Source organism: Anas acuta, chromosome 1 (genome assembly GCF_963932015.1).
Source record: "Anas acuta chromosome 1, bAnaAcu1.1, whole genome shotgun sequence".
In the NCBI taxonomy this organism is placed as follows: domain Eukaryota; kingdom Metazoa; phylum Chordata; class Aves; order Anseriformes; family Anatidae; genus Anas; species Anas acuta.
The window spans coordinates 120,304,666-120,326,558 of NC_088979.1; the positions used below are offsets into that span (position 1 = coordinate 120,304,666).

General features: G+C 44.7%; 1 protein-coding gene across 1 annotated transcript; it reads left to right on the plus strand.

Annotated features, from left to right (window-relative positions):
- Nucleotides 1-1,715: 1,715 nt before the first annotated feature.
- UPK1B (uroplakin 1B) lies at nt 1,716-12,667 on the plus strand. Its single transcript, XM_068697801.1, has 8 exons — nt 1,716-1,796; nt 6,763-6,849; nt 7,389-7,589; nt 9,158-9,232; nt 9,977-10,099; nt 10,399-10,578; nt 11,465-11,548; nt 12,154-12,667. Exons 2-8 carry the CDS (start codon nt 6,781-6,783, stop codon nt 12,202-12,204), a joined length of 783 nt encoding a protein of 260 aa, XP_068553902.1. The 5' UTR covers nt 1,716-1,796; nt 6,763-6,780; the 3' UTR covers nt 12,205-12,667.
- Nucleotides 12,668-21,893: the final 9,226 nt, after the last annotated feature.

Genomic DNA, 21,893 nt, shown 5'->3' on the forward strand with positions numbered 1-21,893 from the left:
GCTGGCATGAGGCAGGCACAGAAATGTCTCCTGCCAGTTTGGCTGCAATCTCCTTTTCCTTTCTGTGTGCTCTCTTCCTCCCCAGCTACCCCCCTCTCACACTCTTTCAGTCTTAAATCATTATTTCCATGCTATAAAGAAAAGACATTCAAAGAGTGCAGGAAGGTGAAAGGGTGTTCTTAGGGGTTGGGAGCAAGGTCAGTCCATTAGAATTGCCTACAGCATCTATTCAGCATTTATCAGCAGCTTTGTTCTTTCTTTGGGCATTCTCCATCTCCCTCCCATGCCCTATTTTGAAAAACTAAGGCACATTTAGTGACAGGCACATTCTCACGTTGCCTTGTCTCCCATAGAGCTCATGGTCATAGTGATAATTCTCCCAAGGAATTTCATTTTCTACCTCTGTCTCATCAAGCGAAACCCCCAACTGCAGTGTCTTCACACCCAATCCAGCACTCTGCTTTTAATCTACAGGCAGCAAAGGTGTGCACAAATGTGGGTCTATGTGTGCGTATGTGTGTGTAGAAACCACATGCACTTGTATTTTTTCTACACATCCCTATACACTTGTGTACATGACTTTTTGGGAGGGGTGCATGCATTTGTGAGCCTGTAGCATTTGCAAATGCAACAATTTTAAAAAATGTATGTATCTGTCTATATGGAGCTGTTGGCATGTTCTTATCTGGACTATGCAAACACAGATGCAGATCTACAGGGAAATCTGAGGCAGCTGTGGACAGCTCACTGGGGGTGCCCATGGTGGCACCTGGGCTCACATGGAGTGGTTTGTCAGCCACACCACCCTTTCTTGCTCAGGCCAGGTCTCACATATTCTTTTGATGTTTGTTTTTGACTTGTGAAGAACTCTTAAAATGTGAAGCTCCCATCACCCATCCCATCACTGTTCAGTAGGTTGGGGTTTGCACACAGAAATGAACACCAAGCACAAGCAGATGTGCCTTTGCCAAAGATTTAATCAAGGCTCCGGTAATAAGAATGATGATTTTTGGCAGATTTGGGCTGGAACGTGTAAGGAAGGTGAGAGAAGTGCCTTTCCTGACGTGTTCCTCAGCCTCAGCCCCTCCTAGTTCATCACAGGCCAATCACTACATATGTATGTCCTCAATTTTACTCTTCATAAAACTGAATGAGTTAAAAATCCATGTGGCCCAAGGCAATGCGATGTTCTCCCCACTTTTCTCACCATCCGTAGTGTCTTGCACAGTAGCCAACACCTACATTTTTGTTTCTAAAAACACCCTGGGTTAAAGAAAATCAAAATGGCTCCAACCCAAACTACTGTATTTTTCAAGTCTTCTCCATGCAACACAATTCAGTGAAAACACTGATACTCGTTTACTCTCTTTTCTAGTCAGTGCATTCTTCTTATACCACGTTCAAACAATGGTCCGGCAATCCTAATATTTATATTTACTCCCTTCAAATTTACCTATACTCTTTAAAGTTCAAGTATCTCACATGAGTGAGTCACTCATCCACCCTTTAGAGAGTACAATGCTAGAAATTCTTCAAGCTTTCTGTTTTCGGCACAACGACATTCCGATACAATCTGAGAATCACAGAGACACCCTCTGGTCCCACAGGAGCCAGGGAACAGGTTTGGCTAGAAAAAAAAGTTTTCCTCATGTGATGGGCACCCTACCAATCACACACGGCTCTTCTCAAGCAACCTGGGCTCTTTAAAGACCAGGCGAGACAGGAGAAAGGGGGCTTTTTTTCAGCTGGACAGGTGTGTGTGGTTTTCTGCTGGGAAGCATCACCAGGAGAGAGGGGTGAGTACCTGGCTTTGGTCACCATCTTTATCTTCATGAGGCAAATCAATGAGAAGCATCTGGTACAAGAACACAGACTTTTATGTTAAATGATTTTCATTTCAGACCCTGGGCTGTGTTTAGTATGTGGGAGGCTGGTACCTGGGTGAGGTTAACTGCAGATGATTATTAAGCATTTCTTTTTTTTTTCTTCTACCGCAGGCTGTGTCTTCTATATGGCTGTTTTAATTTGTTTCATATTTTTTTCTCCTAAAGACTAGGGAGGAGGAAATGGGAAAATTAGATCTGTTGCCAACATGTTTGAGTGTCAAAAAAAAAAAATCATCACAGAGAAAGACAAATCCTGTAATTCCCCCTCACTTGTGAAAATATGAAGTATATATTTAAAAAAAAAAAAAAAAAAAAAAAAAAAAAACACTCTTGTTTTGGCTTTGCTGAACTAATGAGGGAGAGAGGAAAAAACTACCTCCCAGCTCTATTTCCGAGGTAATTATGCCTGATGATGATTTAGCAGCCGCTTCACTGTTCACATAGGCTTCATTACATAGCGATCTCTCTTGAAAGGAAACTTAATTAGTCTATGACCCCTGCTTGATGCTGAGCTTTGTTTTTGCTTTATATTTCTCCCCTGGTAGCATAAAATAACTGGCTGGCTTTTCATTTTCTCGGAGTGGCTGGAGGCTGGAGAACAAGCTGCTCTCTGCCAGGGGTGGCTGCCTTTCACTGGCAGGTGGAGTGACGGGAGAGGTTCGGTGGGGCAGGAGGATCATGTGCATGTGTGCTGGAAATCTTTGCCTCAAAATAAATAAATGACGAACCGCCACTTGTAAAACATCCGCCTTTGCAGCAGCAGGGTCCAAAAGATTCATCAATAAAATATTTAATTGCCTCCTCTTAAAGGCAGTGTAACGCTGCATATTTCCCAAACGCTTTGAAACTGCCGTTGTTTTTTAAGTCCCTTGGGGGCTTATAAAAAGAAAAAAAATCAGAAAATAATAATAACAACAGCAATAATGATAATTAATAATTACGAAGTTGGTTTACCCAAGCCTTGCTGTGCAGGACACCCTAGTGGGTTGGGCAGGTCTGTGCCTTGCCTGGGGCGTCCTACAGCACCTGCACTGCTCCTCTGATGGCTCCTCCTGGCCAACTTCCCTCTCTTGGCACCCCACCACGGGTGTTCTGCTCGATCTTGTAGAGACAGGCCTGGGAAAGCCAGAGGGCTAGGAGGAGGTGGCTGGATGGGGTGAAGGGCAGGGCAGGGCCCCCAGGCAAGGATGAGGTTTCAGCGGCTGAAAGGCTGGGTTTGTTTAGTTGTGCTCAAGTGGTTCCAAGCCTTTCGGCTGAGGCATCTGGAGGCTGCAGAATGCATGGGAAACAGTACAAATGCACTTCTTGTCCCTGCCTCCTTGCACAAGAGGAGAAGAATGCCACGTAGAGCTACCCAGGGAGGTAGCAGGGGGTGAGGTGAAGTCCTACAGGGCCCAGCCATCATGCTCAGGCACTGTCCTCACTCCTTTTCCCACCCTCCAAGGGTGCTGCTTTGTGCCAGCCCCTGCACTCCAGGCCAGAAGGGACGTGGGGGTGTCATGCCCATGATGGTGGGCAGTGGCTTGAGCATCCCCAGCTTCTGCCCATGCTGTGAGGGGCTGGAGGTCTTCTTGGCCAAGCTCTCTGCAGGCTGCCTAGGACCACGTCCAGATGTTTTTTTAAATATCTTCAAGGAAGGAGACTCCGTAACTCTGATTACATGGAGGACCTAGGGCTTCACAAGGGCTGGGGTGAGTGTTGGCTCTTTGTAGAAGCAAATGGTGCTCACAGGAGAGGTTTTGGACATCCTTTTGGCCATGGTGCTGTGACTCCACCATGAGAACTGGCACAGAACATGTGGCAATCAGAACAGGACCCACTTCTACATGAGGCAATGCCAAAATGATTCTTATCCGTGGGCTTTTTTGGCTATAGATGGAGAATAAATACACTAAAGCAGGGGACATTCATCTGTAAGGCTACTGAAATCCTGTCTCAGTCTGTAAAAATAGGGTGTAGATGTTTCAAAAATTCAGTCAGAGCAATGTGTGTTAATTGATGCATAAAAGGCTGAGTCCTCCCTGTATCAAGGCACTGCTGCCAGCACGACTTCGTTTGAAAGTCTGCATGGGATTAGTCACCTAAAACACAAAGGCAGAAGCCTGACTTTTCAGACAGGAGCTTGGAGAGGATAAGGGAGAAGCTGCAGGCTGGGTCCTGGCCAGGTGTAGGGAGGGAAAGAAGGAGATGCTTCAGGAGGGATATAGGTTTTTGTGGGTTTTGTGGTGCAATGGGAGCAACAGAAGCCTTTCCAGAGCTCCTTGGGGAATGGAGCAAAGCCTATGGTAGTGATAATTGAAAACCTGAGACCATGAACTGTCACAGCTAACCTTCAAGGTTACCGGCATGTGCTAAGGAACATTGCGTCCATGCAAGCTTGCAGCTGAAATCCCAGGATCTGGCCCCCTTCCTTTGTCACAAGTCAAGTTTTTTGTTATGTTTTGGATAATAGTTTCAGCCGAAGCTCCTGTCTCCTCAGGGGTTTCCCTGGAGTCCCAGGAGAGTGTGTTTGGGTTGTAAGATTTTCCTTAGCCAGCCCACACAGAAGGCTTCCCTTGTTCCGAAATGATTTGTGTCCGCAGGCACGAGCTGCTGGCGCCTGTCTCTCTGGGAGGTGGGAGGAGGATTGCCTGCCACTGTCACTCCCAGGGGATGGTGGCATCATGCCTGCATGCAGCCTGCCTCGGGCAAGGCAGCAGAGTTTTGTCTCATGCCTCTGCAGTCATGCACCTGACCCCAGTGCTGTGCTCTTGCTTAATGCTGCTTAATTCTGAAGGACAAGAAACAGGCAGGGTGGGAAGTCACAGATCTCCTGCAGCTTCTTTTAGGTGACCACCCCCATACAGGGTTTGAAATGAAGTCCTAAGATTCTGAAAAGCCCTAGGTTGCCTAGATTTTTGGCACTTTCCAGTTGATATCTGTGTGGTGGTGACCATTTCCAGCTTTCTTCCCAGCTGCAGCCTTCTAGGAGATGGGTTTACACCAGAAGAGGTCCCCTTTCTGGGACTGGTGTGCCTGCAGTAATACCTGGCCAAAGTGAGGCAAGAGAATGCCAGGTCCTGCCTACAAGAAGAAATCCAGGTTGTAGGGAAGCAAGCGTGTGGGCTGGGTGGAGAGTCCAAGTGCAAGGGTCTCCAAACAGGTGGCTAGTTAACGAAAATGAAGTAGTTGAGCTGTGCCCTCGGGCAGCCAAGAGCAAGCCAGGTCTAGCTTCCTTCAGTCTGAGTGCTGTTGTTATGCTGCAGAGGTGTCTGTAGGAGAGAAGGGGAGGATAAAGACATTTCCGTAGTGTTAAGGAAAGGGTTGTGACTTTGTTAACCACACTTAGTGTGATCTGTCGTGCTAGACACATGGCACACTCAGCCCAGCTCTCTGCATGGCAGCTGGAACAGACCTGCTTTTTCACATGGCAGTCAGAGTTCATGCACCTGCCTTCAAGCAGGGAAGATTTCCTTGCTTTTTGGACTGTTCTCTGACTTGTGATGTCTTTCAGCCAGCAATAAGTAAAGGTTTTTCTAAAATCCCTGCAAGGATTAAGGCAGGGGTTTCTATGGCTTTCAGATATTTGGAGAACCAGTCTGTCTCAGGTTTGTCAGGGTCTGCAGTATTGTACTGCAGACCACACGTGGCCAGGCACTGCCCAGATCTCCGAGGCAGTTGATGTGACTCCTGGACATGCTGGCTGGCCAACAAATTTGCAAGTTTGGCAGCTTCAGGTTGATCTCATAAGCCTGTACAGAGCTGTGCAGCTTCAGATGTATTTATTGTGCCAGCCTCCAACCACCTGGCTGGGAATAAGAATGACTTCTTACCCAGGAAACAATGGCTACTCATGCTATCTTGAGGAAATGCTTGGAGAATTCTTGAGGAATCCCAAAAGGTTTTTGAAGAATCACAGAGTTGGTCACCCCAGGAACACAGGGCACGAGTGCTGGTACTCCAGCAGGGGAGGAGTTCAAGCTGCTTTTTCCTTTGCCAGCTCAAGTTGGGCCCACTTCAGCCTTTCGTTCCTGGCGTCTGTTTTCTTAACCACCCAATAAACGCAGCTGTCTCGGGGCTGGGGTTATTCTTCCTCCCCCTCACCATGCACACACGCACTCCGTCCCTTTGAAACAAGGGCTCCACCGGTGCTGGAATTTGGGCTTGTTTCTCCAAAAGGCCTCACACCTCTGACTAGTGCCTTTATGCCGCTCTCTCTGGAGGGGGATGAATCCGAGGCGGGGCGCCTGGGCCCAGCCTGCAGGATGTAGCGCTCTCAGGAATTTGGTGGGAATGCTGCTTGGCCCGGCTCCCGTGAGCCAGCTGCAGCCTGAGCAGCTCCATCCCTCGCACCTGACCGGGGATGGGGGCCCCAGCTTTGGTTCCTGGCACGGGTGGGAGAGGGAACGACCCCTTAGCAAGGTGCTGCCAAGCCCTGCAGTGCCAGCATGTGTGTGATAGAGCTATAGCACTGCAGTCACCAGCATGGTCCCGTGCTGGTGTTGGCCAAGAGGAAATGGCCAAAAGGATGGATGGCATGTCCTAGGATAAAGCTGGCTCCTTTGAAGGAGGAGCAATGTGAGAGCTCTGAACTCATCCCTTATCCATTCTGGTGGGTGCCATTGTGTCTGTGAAAACCTATCCAAAAAGCGAACTGAAGCCACTGGCTGTGCGCAGAGTTACCCCAGTCTTGTATAGCTCAACTGTCAGGGAAAGTACGAGTTACCAGCTTCACACCTAGGGAAGTCTTTCCTCTGCAGTGGGGGTACAGAAAGGCTGGCAGGTTCTCTCTATCCTTTTCCATGGGGTAATTTTCATTTCTGAATGAAGATATCGTACCAGTCTAAATGATGACTGTTTTTTGTTTGTTTGTTTGTTCTTTTTTTTTTTTTCTCAGGTTGCATGAAGAGATAAGATGGCAAAAACTGAAAATGGCGTACGCATCTTTCAGGGTCTACTAATCCTGGGGAATGTGGTCATTGGGGTAAGTGAAGTGGGACAGGGGTGGGTGGGTGGCTTCCTTCCAGTGTGGCACTTCTTGAAACAGCATTTTCCAGCCACGAAATCCCTTTGAAGTCCACCAATAAGCAGAGCAGTACAGTGTGAGAGGAGAGGTAAAGGAGAGTTGTGCTGGCTGGTCATTTGGGTACAGAGGAGACAACAAGGGACAGCAGAGGCTGATCCACAAGACCAACATAATTTTTAGAGGAACAGCCCTTGCTGATGACCAACGTCTTTCCAACCAGCTCCTTCCACATAGTGAAGGGAAAATCTGTGTTAATTCTTTCTTAACATCCTCAAGTTCTAGGCCTAACATTTCAGGTCTAAGCTGGGTGAGTTCAGCTTGCAATCCTTGTGTTAAGGCACAATAAAAGAGATTGTAGAGTTGGGCACAGGAGGAATTGAGGATCTCCTGTTGGGCAGGAGGGTGAAAGAAACAAATGCAGGCTTCTTCATTTTGTGTCTTTGTTATTTCTTTGGGGAAGCTTGATTTAATGGATTTCCCCAATTTGTACTTCTCAGATGTGCGGTATTGCCCTGACAGCAGAGTGCATCTACTTCGTGTCCGATCCCCATGGTCTCTACCCTCTGGTGGAAGCCACAGAAAATGATGACATCTATGCTGCTGCCTGGATTGGCATCTTTGTTGGCTTTGCACTCCTTGCTCTGTCTATCCTTGGCATCGTAGGAGTTATCAAGTCAAGCAGGACTTTGCTGCTGGTGGTAAGTGTAGCAAAGTTTGCCCACTGATTCCTGACAAACTGAAAAAAAAAATGCTGGTTTATTTTCCCTGCTCACCTTGATAATCACCCACCGAGCAAAGACAGATTTTATTAGTGAGGAGAAGCTAAAGGATCTTCTTCACCATGGCTGTGTTCTCCCACAAGGTGATACCTGTGAGGACATACGCGTGACAAACTCCCAAACCAGGATGAGGGAATCAATAGTGAGAGCCGCAACAGAGGTTTAAAGTCACGGGCTTGACCCTGACCGTGCCCTGAAACCATGCAGAAACACTTGTGCAATCACATGCAGCTGAGATGTGGTTTAGATTCTTGTTTCTCCCCACCCCCTACTGCCTTTCAGCTGTCATGTACCATTCAGTTTAGGAGCTGATAAGTAATGACTGCTTTACAAGGCATTAGTATGTGTAAGTATACCAAATATGGGTGCAACTGACAACATTATACATCAGCAAGCAAGCAGAAATTACAGGGGTGAGGACAGAGAGCTTTGGATAAGCCAAAGACAATGTTAAGACGTGAACAAAACTATATAATTTCTTACTTAGTCCCTCAGGTTGACAGTGGTGAACTTAATTGGTGCTTGCATTAAGGAAGGGTAGAGCTGAAAACTATGCAATCAGCTCTCTCTTGAAATAATGTAGGATGGCAGGGTGTCCGTTTTAAACAGGAGACACTTAGAGATCTGAGCTCTTGTGCCAGAGAATTCGCTAAGAAACAGCTGATGGAAGAGAATTTCTGAATTTTAGTGTCTTGGCTGAAACTCAAGGCTGTGGTATAAGAGAAAACAGAGAATACAGGGGGCAAAAGCTGGGGTAAAAAGAAAACCAATGCCCTGAATATGAGGAAAAATAAATAAATTAAACCAAAAAAAAAAAGTGAGAGGAGAAATAGACACATGAAAACTGCAAAAGGAATATGGAAAAGGCTAAAAGGAGTTGTGCTATGAAAGGAAGAGAAGCAGGTGAGAGGTTCTCTTGAGGATCAGTTTTCATGAAGGATCTTTGCTTACAGAGTAAGAGTGCTGAGGATATCTGATGATGCTGGGGAAATCCTGAGATCAGGAGGATCTGATCAACCCATTAAATTGCACCTTCTTTTTCCATAAAGTATGAGGACTCCTGCTAGAATTGAATAGCTTCTTGCTGAAAAGCTATTAGCTTGCAAGTGGAAGTGAAAGGAGGAGACGTGGCACAAACATAATTTGCCAATGAAATACAGTGATGAAAATGGCTAATGTTATTCTAGGGCATATGGGGCAAAGTATTTTCCATAAAGACAGGGTGGCATTAATGCCATTCAATGAGGTTCTGATGAAATTACGTCTGTGAGCTGGAGTGCAATTCTCATCATCTGCCTTCAGGAAAGCAGGCTGCAAACTGAAACAAGCACAGAAAAGGGCTACATGAATGTTCAGAGTAAAAGACTGGGGAGACTAGGATAGCCTGGCTTCTTCTGGCTTGAACAGGAGTCAGGGCTTAATCTTGAAAAACACAGAACTGGAAGAAACTGCTTAACTAAGTCAATTCCACTCTCTCTCTCCCACAGTATATTATTCTGATGCTGATCACTTTTGCATTTGAAATGGCTTCTTGCATCACGGCAGCAACTCACCGAGACTTTGTGAGTATTGCTTTCCTCATGTATTCATGCAACCACATCAGAAAATGTTACATTTCTACGGCACGCTGCCTCCTGTTTGGGAGAGTAAATGGCCTGTGTGGTGGTACACTGTAAGCTCAAAGGACTACTGATGAGATACAATAAGACCCCACAAGGGAAACCTTCAGCCTCATTATTCTAATGAAGGAAATATCTTTGTTGTTTTTAACGTAGTTTTGTTATTTTTGATACTTTAAAATGTTTATAACTCTGCATCTAAGGAAATAATAGCGTGGGTTAGCTGAATCATCAATACAGTGTTTAGCCTTTCAGCTACAGGCTGATTAATCTATCGTACATACAGAAGACACATCTTCATCATTGCCACAGGCAGTGTTACTAGTGAGGGAAAGATTACGTGGGTAACTGCAGATATTGGTGGGGGGAAATGACCTGTGGCACTTCAGCTCCAAGCAGCATATCAAGTGTAACCTATAGCTCCTGCAAATCTCCTGGGATCTGACATCTGGAGGGACTTGCTCAAGAGTCATGATCAAGATCTATGTTTGTGTTGCTCCTGCTCCTTCAGTCTGGCTCATTACCCTCCTCTGAGTAAAACTGGAAGAGGGAAACCTTCATTCCTCTCCTCTATCAGGACACTGACATAAGCAAACAAACCCACCCCACATAACCCCATATTTGCTTTACATGGCCACTTAATTACATAGTTCCTTCATTTTTATTTTTTTTTATTTTTTCCTGCAGCTCACACCAAATCTCTTCCTGAAGCAAATGCTAGAGAGGTATCAGAAGCCTGAGGCAGACAATAACAATGACAAATGGATGAGTGAAGGGGTCACAAAGACATGGGATAAACTCATGCTTCAGGTAATAATAACACTGAAAATGCTCATTAATGACTAAATGCCCTGCAGCTCTGGAATTTCAAGTCCTCCTTGGGGCCACTCCCTAATGAAGAGGATGGTATCTGCCTTGAACCTTACATGAAGTCCTGCCATACTCCCTATTTCGCTGATTTATCAGATGGCAGACTGTCAAAGGCAGGAACTTCAAGAATCTTTCCCATAAATTCATGGTTAATGACTAACCAGCCATGTGCAGGGTCCAGTCTTGTCCAGGGCCGTGATCTTGGCTGTTGAAGAACTTTCCCTTCTCTCTCCCCACAGAATCAGTGCTGCGGAGTGAACGGGCCCTCCGACTGGCAAGAGTACACATCTGCCTTCCGCACGACGCACAGTGATGCTGACTTCCCCTGGCCACACAATTGTTGCGTCTTGGATTCTCAAGGGCATCCCATCAACCTTGATGGCTGCAAACTTGGAGTCCCTGGCTTCTTTAAAAGCAATGTAAGGTTTTCTCTGCTTTTTCCAATTAACTTGTGTTGGCCAAAGGTGTCTTGATGTTAGGGAAGGAAACGAGGAATAGTCTTCCTCCTCTATTGTAAGCTACAGGTGTTAAAAAGGTTTCTGGAGGAGAAGTAATGCCTGTAGGGTCCTTGCCATGTTGAACACAGGACAGATTGTGATAAAGGCATTTCTGATAAAAACATTATTTAGAAAACTCTTCCAGTGCCAACTAGGGCATCTTCTACATGCAGGTGGACCGCAGCTAAACCAAACTTACCCCGAAGATACAACATGAGTGAGCAAGTCAGCACTTCTCCTCTTCAAGGCAGTTGCCATAGCCAATGGAGAACAGATATCAGGGGACGACGAAGAGGCTGTCTTCTGGCATGGTGCCCCAGAAAATGAAGAGTAGGGCATCTCTGAAAAGTGGAGGTTGTTTCCTGTGGGGAGATCCAGTTACTGAATGCATCACTGGCTGAGCTTTCCAGTAGACCAGCTTTTCCTATTCAGACAGATTGCTGGGTCATGAGCTAACAGGCATTTCTAGAGGGTGTTCAAGTTTCCAAACTTGCCTACAACTTCTTGATTACGGAGGCCATCTCTTTGCTGGCTATGTTTGGTTACATATGTTTATTTGTCATGTGGATGTCACAGAGAATTGTCCTTGAAGTGTTTAAGATGGATCTACTTTGTATTTGGAGCTAGAAGCAGATAGGCAGTCTGCAAGTTGTCAATAAGCAGTTCAGTTCTGGCTTGTCTTCTTGAATTACCCAAATTAAAATAGGAGAGGAGCATGCCACTTGACTCTCTCTTAGAGGTGGATGACCTTGTAACTTAGCAGCAAAAGCTCAAAGCTGGTGTTGATTCAGGCATGGTTGTCTTACAGGGTTGTTATGCTGCTATTTCTGGGCCAATGAACAGACAAGCCTGGGGTGTTGCCTGGTTTGGTTTTGCCATCCTCTGCTGGACTGTGAGTACTTAATATTTGCTTTTATTTCCACTTCTCTTTCCTTGCTATTCCACACCCAGTAGGGCGGAGGTAGATGACAGCTGACACATTTTTAAAAAATCTGTAGATGATGGTTATTTATTTGTCACCAATCTGCTTGTAGCCAGTTCCACTAACAGGGCTACATTCAGAAGTTCCCCTCCATCCTGGCTCCCACACTCGAAGAGCTAAACAGCCTGCCAGCCTGCTGTGGCTTGCTGCCACCTCAGTAATACGGCACAGCAAACACAATGTGCAGACACTTGTTTTTTTAAGGACATTGAATCATCTGAACTGCAATCATGACAGATAATCCAGTATCTGGTTCAAAGACTTTGCATGAGTGTTTCAGGTGTTCTGGGTTCATCACCTTCATGACAGATAATCCCCAGTGAGCTGACTGATCCAGTCAAATAGTTACATCTGCACATATCTTCTTTCTTTCTTTAAGCTTCTTGTGCCTGAATGGACTTTGCTTATCAAAGTCCACTGTTGCTCTCTTCTATCAGTAGGACTACATGGGACTCAGGGGAGAGGTATGGAGAAAGAAAGGGGAGTAGAGAGACTTAGTAGTCTTGTCTTTTCAGTTCTTTGTCCTCCTCGGCACCATGTTCTACTGGAGTAGAATCGAATACTGAAGGCCTGGTGTCCTCAACGTTGTCCTGAAGCACTCCTTGAAACTGCATTTGTCTCCTGCTCCACGCTCCTTGTGCCACTGAGGATTTGAAGTTTTCCTGATACCTCTCCCATATTACTTTCGCCCCTCCAAAAACTTGACACACTGAGTTGATCCTTCTAGGAAAGAACCTTCTTGTCCCCTCCTTGCCCCTTGTTCTGCCTTCTGGCTGAGGTACAATCCTTCTGCTGTGCAAGAAATCCTTGGAGCATAAGATAAGAAATGATCCGATTTCTTCTGTGATGACATCAGAGAGGAAAATGCCCAGGTGTGCTTGCTCCAGAAAAGTCTCTCTCTAAAACTAGGCTGAGTGTAAATCGTAATGCTAAAGGCTCTGGCAAGGGCTGTAGGAGCAAAGCTGTAACCTCCTGTGACCAATAAAGACGGACGCTGCAAGGGAGAGGACTGCAGAACTCTCTAATGTATTTCATCTTTCAACTTCCATTCCTGGTCTCTGTCACCCCGTGCCTTCAAGTAAGGCAGATTCTCTGAGAGTTTGTGTCAGCAGTAAAGACGTATCACAGATAAAAAGCCTGTTGCTAGTCAGGCCCAACAAAAGGCTAGCTCACTCCTCTGCAATACGCTACCTGTACCCAGGCCTACCTCCTGTGACCGATGAAACTGCTGCCTGTTCCCCTGCCTTCAGAAGTGTCAGTTCATGAAAAGCTCCACTTGATAGCAAGCAACTCCACCAAAATCTGCATGTACTTCACAGAAGATGTCACTAGAATTTGTGCAGAATACAAGGGGTCCTGTGCCATAGTTGGCTTTGTGAAAGTGGGAATCCCACACCCCTAAATCATTGTGCTTCTTGTGTCAGCTACCTACGGGTACATGGTCATGTCTCCTGTGTACCTCTCCTCCCACATCCCCAGATAAGGCAGGACAGGCATGAAATAATGCCAACAATCTTGTGAAAAATGCCAGCAAGGTCCTTAGTGAGCCAAGTCCAGTTGGTGCATCAACAGTTACAAATCTTACTCGGTTCAATAGTGGCAGTTTACTTTGGCCCAGACTGACCTGCTGTCTTTCCTGGTGGATGTTTTAGTTACATGTGTAATGTAAACGTGCTCCCGTGTAGAGCATTTTAAGGTGAAGCCTCTTCCCAAGGTGTTCTGGCTCAGGTTGTGACAGTTTGCCAGCTGCTGTGATACCTTGTTTTTTGTATACTTGCCAAAATGCTAATTAAAAAGAAGTGGAAGTGAAATTTTCCTTTTTCTCATGATTCTGTGTTTGGGAAGGGAAGATGATGAAGGCCTGTATCTGGGACATCCTGGGCAGTGCAAGGTGAGGCCTTGTAGTCCTGTAAGCCCATCCTGAAGGTCTGAGTGTGCAGTGCCCTGATGTATGGTGCTACAGTATGTCTGCAGTTCAGTAGCCCCTCACTAGACCACTAGGGGAGAAAAAGAGGGTGAATATCTTGAAGGAGAAACAAGTCCCTGTAGCACATGGGACTGATCCCCATGGATCAGCCACTCCAGTAGGGGAGATCATATGGAAAAGTCCTGTTTTAGTGGGGTGGTGATGGTTTTTGAGAGCCTGGACTCTCAGCAATTTCTGTAAGGACTGCCTTGTGTCTTCAGTACTTTTTTGTGAGACTTGAGGACATGGGTAGTCCATGGGGACTGTGTATGTCAGTGGTCTGGGCTTGTTTTATGAATGCCTTTTCTGTTTGTTTGTGTGTGTGTGTTGCTGAGAGCTACAATCATACATAGATCTAAATAAATCTGAAGAGAATTGGTGTCTGCCTAGGACAGGCAGCAACAGCAAAGGCTTAGTTAAATGCTACTTGCTCTGAATTGCAAACCCCTGCCTACGTCAGAGGAGAGGAAAGGAGAGGAGAGGAGAGGACAGGACAGGACAGGACAGGACAGGAGGACAGGAGACAAATGGGGGAATAAGGACAAAATGCAGCCACACTGCCTCTGTCCTTTTGGCTTGTCCAAATCCCTCTAATAACTTCTCAGTCATAACAGCCTTCGTGGATATTTGCTCACCTGCCTAAAGATTTCTTGCTTGAGTTACTTCTACAAACCAAGTAGCTCTGGAAATGAGTAACATGACCAGTATGGAACATTTTAGAGACTAGCAAAGCTTTCTGTATATGGTTGTGGCTGGAGAAAACTTTAAGACCACAGTAATAACTGACTTCAGACATTGTTTTCTCCTCTGGTTCTTTACTTCAGACCCAGAACTCTCTTTCTTCCTTCACCATCTAAATGTGCTGTGATTATAGAACTACTCTCAATACAGGGAAAATTATGTAGGATTTTATAAAAGAGGAACTGAGAGAGTAGCTTGAACATACTATTGCAGTATTATCTCCTCCAAACAGTTGCAGATGTTGTTATTGACCTATGGCATAAATGGCAGTTTAAGCCAATAAAGTTTGTGTTCATCAAGTTTACCTTCTGCTTTTTGAGCCTTTAGCTCATTTGGCACATTATGATTTATGCTTTTTTTATATATAAAAAAGAAAAGTTGTGATGAACTAGCGTTCTGTGCAATGGTGGATCTGTACAGAAGTGCCATGCATTTCAACCAGGAAAAAAATGAATAAATACATAAATAAAGACAGTTTTAGCTGTCTGAACTAAAGTGGGAGAAGAAGACTGGATTGGTGGCAGAATGACGCTGAGCATGCTATTGAAAAATCCTGCACAGCTTTTTCTGGTTTTTCAGCTTCTGAAGGTTGATTCCAATCTCTACAGGTTCCCTACCTGGGATGCCAGGGGAGGGTGAGGAAGGGATGGAGTCCATGACAGGAATGGTGGCAAACTGGTTCATGTGTTAACTGGGGCTTGTAAAGAAATCCTGATCATTCTCAGCTGTTTGGATTTCTGCCGGAGGTTATGGCTGTAACTGGTCATCAGAGCAGGCCATGTCCATAGATGTATGAAAAATGGACTAAGTTTGCTGGACTAAGACAAGAGAAAGAAAAAAATCTACCAGATGGAAGTTGGGTGGTACTTTTTGTTTGTTTTATTTTGTTTTTGCAGATTTTCTCTGTGTATTTCTTCTCGGTAGGTGTGAATATTCACAGTTCTCTCCTAGCAAAAAGAAAAAAGTTTCAATTCTCCCACAGCCACCAACTGTATTTCTAGATTATTAATATATTGTAATATTCTAATTCTGAGAAATCAGACTTTCACTGAGAAATATCCTTTGTTCATACTTGACTGAGCAGCTTGACCTCCAAGCCTACAAGTATCCCAAATCCCAGCTGCTCCCCTCCCATACACATAAAAATACAACCCAATGCCTTTCAGATTCTCAAATAATTGTAGCTGGCAGTGCTGAAGGTCTTCATTCCTTCAGGCCATGGGGCAACATAGGCCTGCCTTTGACCCCATTTCTCCAACAGGTTCTCCAACCCCTTCCTTCTTTCCCCTCACTTGTTCTTCATCTGCATGAAATCTGTTTGCACGCAATCTCTCAGGCCCTATTTCTCCTCACCTCGCTGATTATATACAAAGCCTTGCTGCTTTGTGCTGTGCTTGCATCTAGCTACCCACCTCAGTGCATGTGCTCTGATGATTTATTTCCCATCCTGCTCACCGCCCTGGCATCTTCGTTTTTCGCATTCCTTACAACAGGCACTTGTGCCAAAAAAATATTTATTGGAACCAAGCATGACCTAAAACTAGCTCATAAACGAAGCCTCCTTCTTCTACCCCTTGGCAGCCCTACTCCCTCTGGCAACTGGGGAAAGCCTGTGCAACGTGTGGTATGCTGGGAACCTCCTGCAAGAACTCTCCCTGTAATCTCTGGCATCTATCTTTAGGAGAGCCTGCTGCGTGAGGAGCTGAGGATGACTGCTGAGGGTTTATCCTCAACAGAAAAAAAAATAAATAAAATAAATAAATAAAAAGTGAGGGTGTTTCTGACAACATTAGGTTGCACGCAAGGTGAAATTCCAGCATAGGCAAGGTCATCTGCGGTTCTTACACATTCGCTCGCTGAGATAAACTCTTCAAGAGAAACAGTGATGAGCAGTGAGCTGTTCTATCTGCTCAGGGCTCTTACTGAATGTGAGCACAGGGCTGAAAGCCTTTAATCTCTACCTTTTTCCTTAGGCAAGGTACAGCAATGTACACCTTTAGAAAGACACTGTGGATGGCACCAAGCCTGGAGGAGGTAAAGCCACCACAGATAACCCCTGCAAATAAGCTGCCTAGTCTTTTTACATCTCCCTTCTACTTCCACTGTCTGGCAGATTGTGTTTAAAACAAATTATCTCATGATACAAGAATAAAGGAAAAAAAAAAAAGTGAGTAAAGCACTATGTGAGCACCTGTTTTTAATGATCTAAACTGAAACTGACTTAAATGAAGGAGGAGGGAAAGAAGTTACCTGATATTTTCCAGACTGGTTCAACTCTATCATATAGCTTATGGGCTTTTTTTTTTTCTTCTTCCTTTTCTGGTTTTACTTATCTGGAAACTTTCCCTGTTTAATAACCGTCATATGTGTTGCTCTCTTTTCTCTAGCTCTGGTTGTTCTCATGTTCCTGTTCCTTGTGGTTCATTCTTAAGCAGCTACTGAATTTTCTTTGAAGTCATTTCCTCTCACAGAATTCAAATATTCCCTGGTCTTTTCAGATAAGGGAGTTGAATGATAGATATGTGCTCCCTGTAGCAGATGTACTGTGAGAGAAAACAGGTCCAGTTTTAAGATGCATCTGGACCCAAAGTGCAGGATGCAATTCCTATGAATTTTCTAGGTACACAAAACATCGTTCCTCTCACACTGCAGTTTGCAAATAAGACATGAAAAAACAGCTACCCTTTTTCTTATGGAATGAGCCAAACTCTCTTGTTTTAACCCTTATGTTTTACCTAGCTTCTGGAGGCATCAGAACCTGGCCAGGCGTGAGCTTTGCAGCTCCCATGTGAGACAACATGTTCTTGGAAGAGTTAATCCTGTTCAGCTAGAAAATGTAATCAAATATCTTACTGCATTTCTCCATCTTGGCCATTATGATCATGTTCTCCTTGCTGTTGTTGTTGCCTTGTGCTAGCTTGACCTAAGTTTCCCCCGCTGGGATGAATTTCCTTCCCTGCACTGCCTGCCTGCCAAGTGGGATAGCAGCTTGACACGTCCTGTTGCCCACAGCTGCAGGACTCCTGCGTGGCAAGGAGATTGTATGAGACACAAATATTGAGCTCCCTTTGTACTGGGTTAGCTTTTCTCCTGGTTAACAGCCAGCTTGGGAACTTGCTTAATCTTACTTTTGACTTAGCTGACAGTATTGAAGATGTTATAACTGGTGTTTCCAATACAACCTACACAGATGTTTGTCCTGAGTCAGACTTTCAGACCCATAGTGATGGGAAAATAGGGAAAAGGAATTGGCTGAAATTGCAGTGAAGCACAGTGCTGACTGAAGTATGGCCAGGTCTGTAGTGCCCCTTTTTCTCGATATCTATAATGGAAATGCTGGGGACAGTTTGAGAGTCTCCTCTTGTCTTATTGCCAAGTCATTGATAGACTCTGTGGCACAAAGAATACAAAAATACTGTTTCTCATACAGCACTAATAATTGGTTAGGGCTAACACAATCAGAGTTCAACAGACGTGGTTTTCTGTCCCACTGTGCGTGCCAGTTGCCATGGAAAGCAGGAAGCACAACCCAGGCATTTTCCTAAAGGGAAATCACAGTCATGAAGCTGGTAGGAAAAAGAGTCAAGTTCTGAGTTCAGCTGCTGAGTAGGAAAAAAAAATAATGTATTTCATTTACCCTAATGATTCCTCTATTGTTTGGGGGGAACAAGAGCAGGCTGCACTGCAGATATGCCCAAGAAGGCTATAACCACAAGAACATCTGCCTTTTTTTACTTTTTTGGGGGATCTTTTTTACTCCACTGTAGAATAAGGGACACATAATGTTTATATCCACACTACATCTCAGAGGTTAAATCCATGAGGACTCTGCAAGAATCCAGAGAACCGGAAGACTTAATTCTTTTTTTTTTTTCTTTTTTTTTTTTCTGTTTTTACTTAGCCTTTATATACCAACAAAAGCACATATCTGAGGCAACAAAGGCTTCATGGTAAACTATCTTGTTCAGCTTCTCTTGTTCACTCTACAAGTGCTGGGATCCCAAAGTATCCCTGCTCCATACTCTCTGCTGCTCTGCATTATTGCAGACAAGGCAGAATTCTGCAGGACCTGTACTAAATGGTAGGACATTCTCAGGTTGGAAATGAGGAGACATTTCTTCTCAGAAAGAGCAGTCAGGCACTAGGACGGGTTGCCCAGGGAGGTGGTGGAGTCACCATCCCTGGGGGTGTTCAAGGACAGGCTGGACGTGGTGCTTGGGGACATGGTTTAGTGGGTGACGTTGGTAGTAGGGGGATGATTGGACCAGGTGATCCTGGAGGTCTTCCCCAACCTTAATGATTCAGCGATTTTGTGATGTGATTAGGCATCACTGAAGCATCAGCCTGGTAGAACTAGAAATAGTAAAAAAAAAAAAAAAAAAAAAAAAAAAAAAATACCCTTGGAAATTTTAAAGTGTTAATGGTACTTCTACAGAAGTCTCCAAGTCCTCGCCATTTTCAGAACTGCAGAGCAGCTGTAGCCCTCATAAATTCCAGTCAGAAATATGTATGATCAAGGCCTTAACATTCACCCCCACAGTCAAAACCCAGACAAGCACAGCTTAGTGCCCTGGCCACTCACACAACAAGAGAAGGGCTCTAACTCCATGTCAGAGGAAGACAAATGCATTTACATTGCATTCATAAACCAAATCCAGGAGAAAGAAAATATTTCAAAACATCACTAGGGCACAGATCTGTTTTTATAAAAACTCCAGTTTAATCTCATGGCTGAGACTTGGCAAAACATCTTTTTTTTTTTCAATGTTGTTTTTCTTTTTTCTTTTTTTCTTTCTTTTTTTTTTTTTTTTTTTTAAGCAATAAGGCACAAAGACAGGCAAGTCCACACAGAGAACAAAGCTTAAAAAAATACAATCCATCAGGGCTAGCAGGAGAAATAATCAAAAACCAGAGCCAGCGGGATGGGGACAGTCCTTTTCACAGTGTCTGACTTCCAACCTTTCCCTTGATGTGGCAGCAAATAGTGTTTCGAAGGAGACCAGTGTCTGCAAGAACAATATCCGAGGTCTGGGCTGCTGCATGGAGCCCTCAGGAAGCACTTGCCTCCTGCTGTTCTTCCTTTCCAGGCCTGTGAAAGTCCTGCTCCATCTCCAGTTGAACATAGTGGCAAGCTTTCCATTCCTTGCTTGGAGCACAAGTAGTTAACACCAAGCCTTTACATTGATTAGGAGCGAGAAAAAGCTAAACTGAATTGGGATCAGCTACAGCTTCTCCCCCAGCCCTAGAGGTTATTTTCTAGAGATGGAGAGAAGCAAGAGAGACAACTGCAAAACCTGGGCATGCCCAAAAGGGACTATGTGTTCCAGCAGATTGCTTGTTTTCAAGGACTGGGGAGAAGCTTGTGGTAGGAAGCCAAGTCAGTCTTTGCACTCTGGTCTCCCCTGATGTCATCCTTCCTCTCCCAGGACAAGATCCTGCTCAGGAAGGCAGATTCAGACCTTCTGCCCACCACAAAACAGTCAGAACTAATTAGCTTCTCTGTGGGCAGACAGCCAGTTGATCTCACACTTTCAGGGCTAGAAAAGTTGCAACATAAAACAGTTCCACGCATCAGCCCAAGTTTCACAGATGTGCAGGATTCCATTTAGACAATTCCTTCATTTTAATTACATTTCCTTTTTAATATATTTATATAAAATGTTCTTTTATATATATATATATATATAAATTTAACACAATATTCACCACTACAGGCATTTCAGAATTCATTAGGAAAGAAAATAGACTTTGATTGCACCTTTTGGACTCCAGGTGAGGGAAAATACTGCAGGGCTTTATGAATGCCCTCTGATGCAGACCTACGTTCCCCTGAAGCTCTAAAGGTGAAAAAAAGAAGTGCTTCGGTCTTCCTGCAGTAATAGCATAGGATGGGCAGTCCAGAAGAATGTGGCTTATAAGGTGAGATAGCACACTCATTTCTGCTTACCCTCTCTCCAATAAGGCAGCTCCCACACAGGCTAACATTAGCCACGTCCCTCCTTTCCATCAGGGGATTCACTTCTTTGCCAGCCCAACCATTTCACACTGAGCTATGCTCCTGCACTTAACAGAAGCTGCACAAACCCACTGACGACATGCGAAAAATAAGTGAAATTAAGCCACCTCTCTCATTTCCCACCGCTAGAAGGCCACAAGCAGAAAATGCTTGTGGTACAATGTCATGACTGAGACTGAGTCCATCTGCAAGTTTAGGGGTGGCCTAAAGGGGATGGTCCTAAAGGGGATATTTAAACATCCATAGTCCCAGGGAATTCGATTTTTCTTTTAGGTCTCTGAAATGATCTTTGCAAAGCTGCAAACGATGTGATAGACTTTTTAGGAAGAACCTTTCTATAGTGCCAAGAACCATTGACGGAGATCTCACGCAAAACTTCAAATACTGGGCCAGGCCCATCTCCCGTAACACTGTTCTATCCCTCTCAACGCTTCACAGAAAAACAAACAAAACCAAGGAACAATCAAAGAAACAATATCATTTCTTAAAACTGTGTTTGCAAGATCATGCTGGAGGGCAGGAGCTTGGTACTGCCCCAAGTACAACTGCAAAACCCCAAACCTCAGAAAACCTTCTGGTCTCAGGTTCAGTCTGCTACTGCAGGGTGGCAGGGAACAGCCTAAGGGCCCTAAAGGGAAGATGACATCAGGTGTGATCCTGGGGCTGACCTCAGGAATGGCTTAGTAATGTGGGGTCTTGGGATGTTCCAACTACACAGTCAGCACCACTCAATGGTTGATGGCTTCTCTTTCCTGGCTCTGTCCAGATATCAAGCCTTGGTTGTTGAAGCTGACTGCAACTGTAGTACCAACACAGACCCACCCTTGAGCATTAGAAACTCTGCAGAAGTTTGGGTCTGGAGCTGGGCATAGTGATATTTGGGCAATAAAGAAATTGCTCCCAGCTCTGCAGGGTCTGGGGCCTTATCTCTGCTCTCGTGATACAAGTCCACTTGCAACCAGAAAGCTATCATGATGGGCCTGCATTTAGTCCACCTGGCTAGGATCTTGAAAGTTTGATAGAGTGGGTGCAAGTTGGATCTGAAAATGCAAATACAGCTCTGATCAAGCTACAAAATAGAGATCTTATTACATAATCTCTGCTTAATTAAAATCCAGGACCTGGATCTGAACTCACATTCTGAAGCACCTTTAAAAATTACAGTCTGGATACAGATTTTAGTCAAGGTCGATCTTTAATATTACACATAATTTTCTAATAATTTTCTCTTGCAGGAACTTCACCAATTATGCCAAAAGCACTATTACTAACTGGAACGCTGTTAAGAGTTGAGGCAGTGTATTATATACAAATTGCCAGACCTCATTTCTTGTTCGTAGATCAGCTTATATGAGATCAAGGAGGAAAAGAAAGAATGGTTTTAAGGTGCCAAGGTTTCATCACATTTTCTTTTTCTTTTGACACATTACTTTATGAGTTTGGCTGGCTCCATTCCAGGTGCCTTGGCAGTCGCAACTAGGAACTGAGAGAATATAAATCCCTGCCCAAAGTAAACTGTTTTATTGACGCCA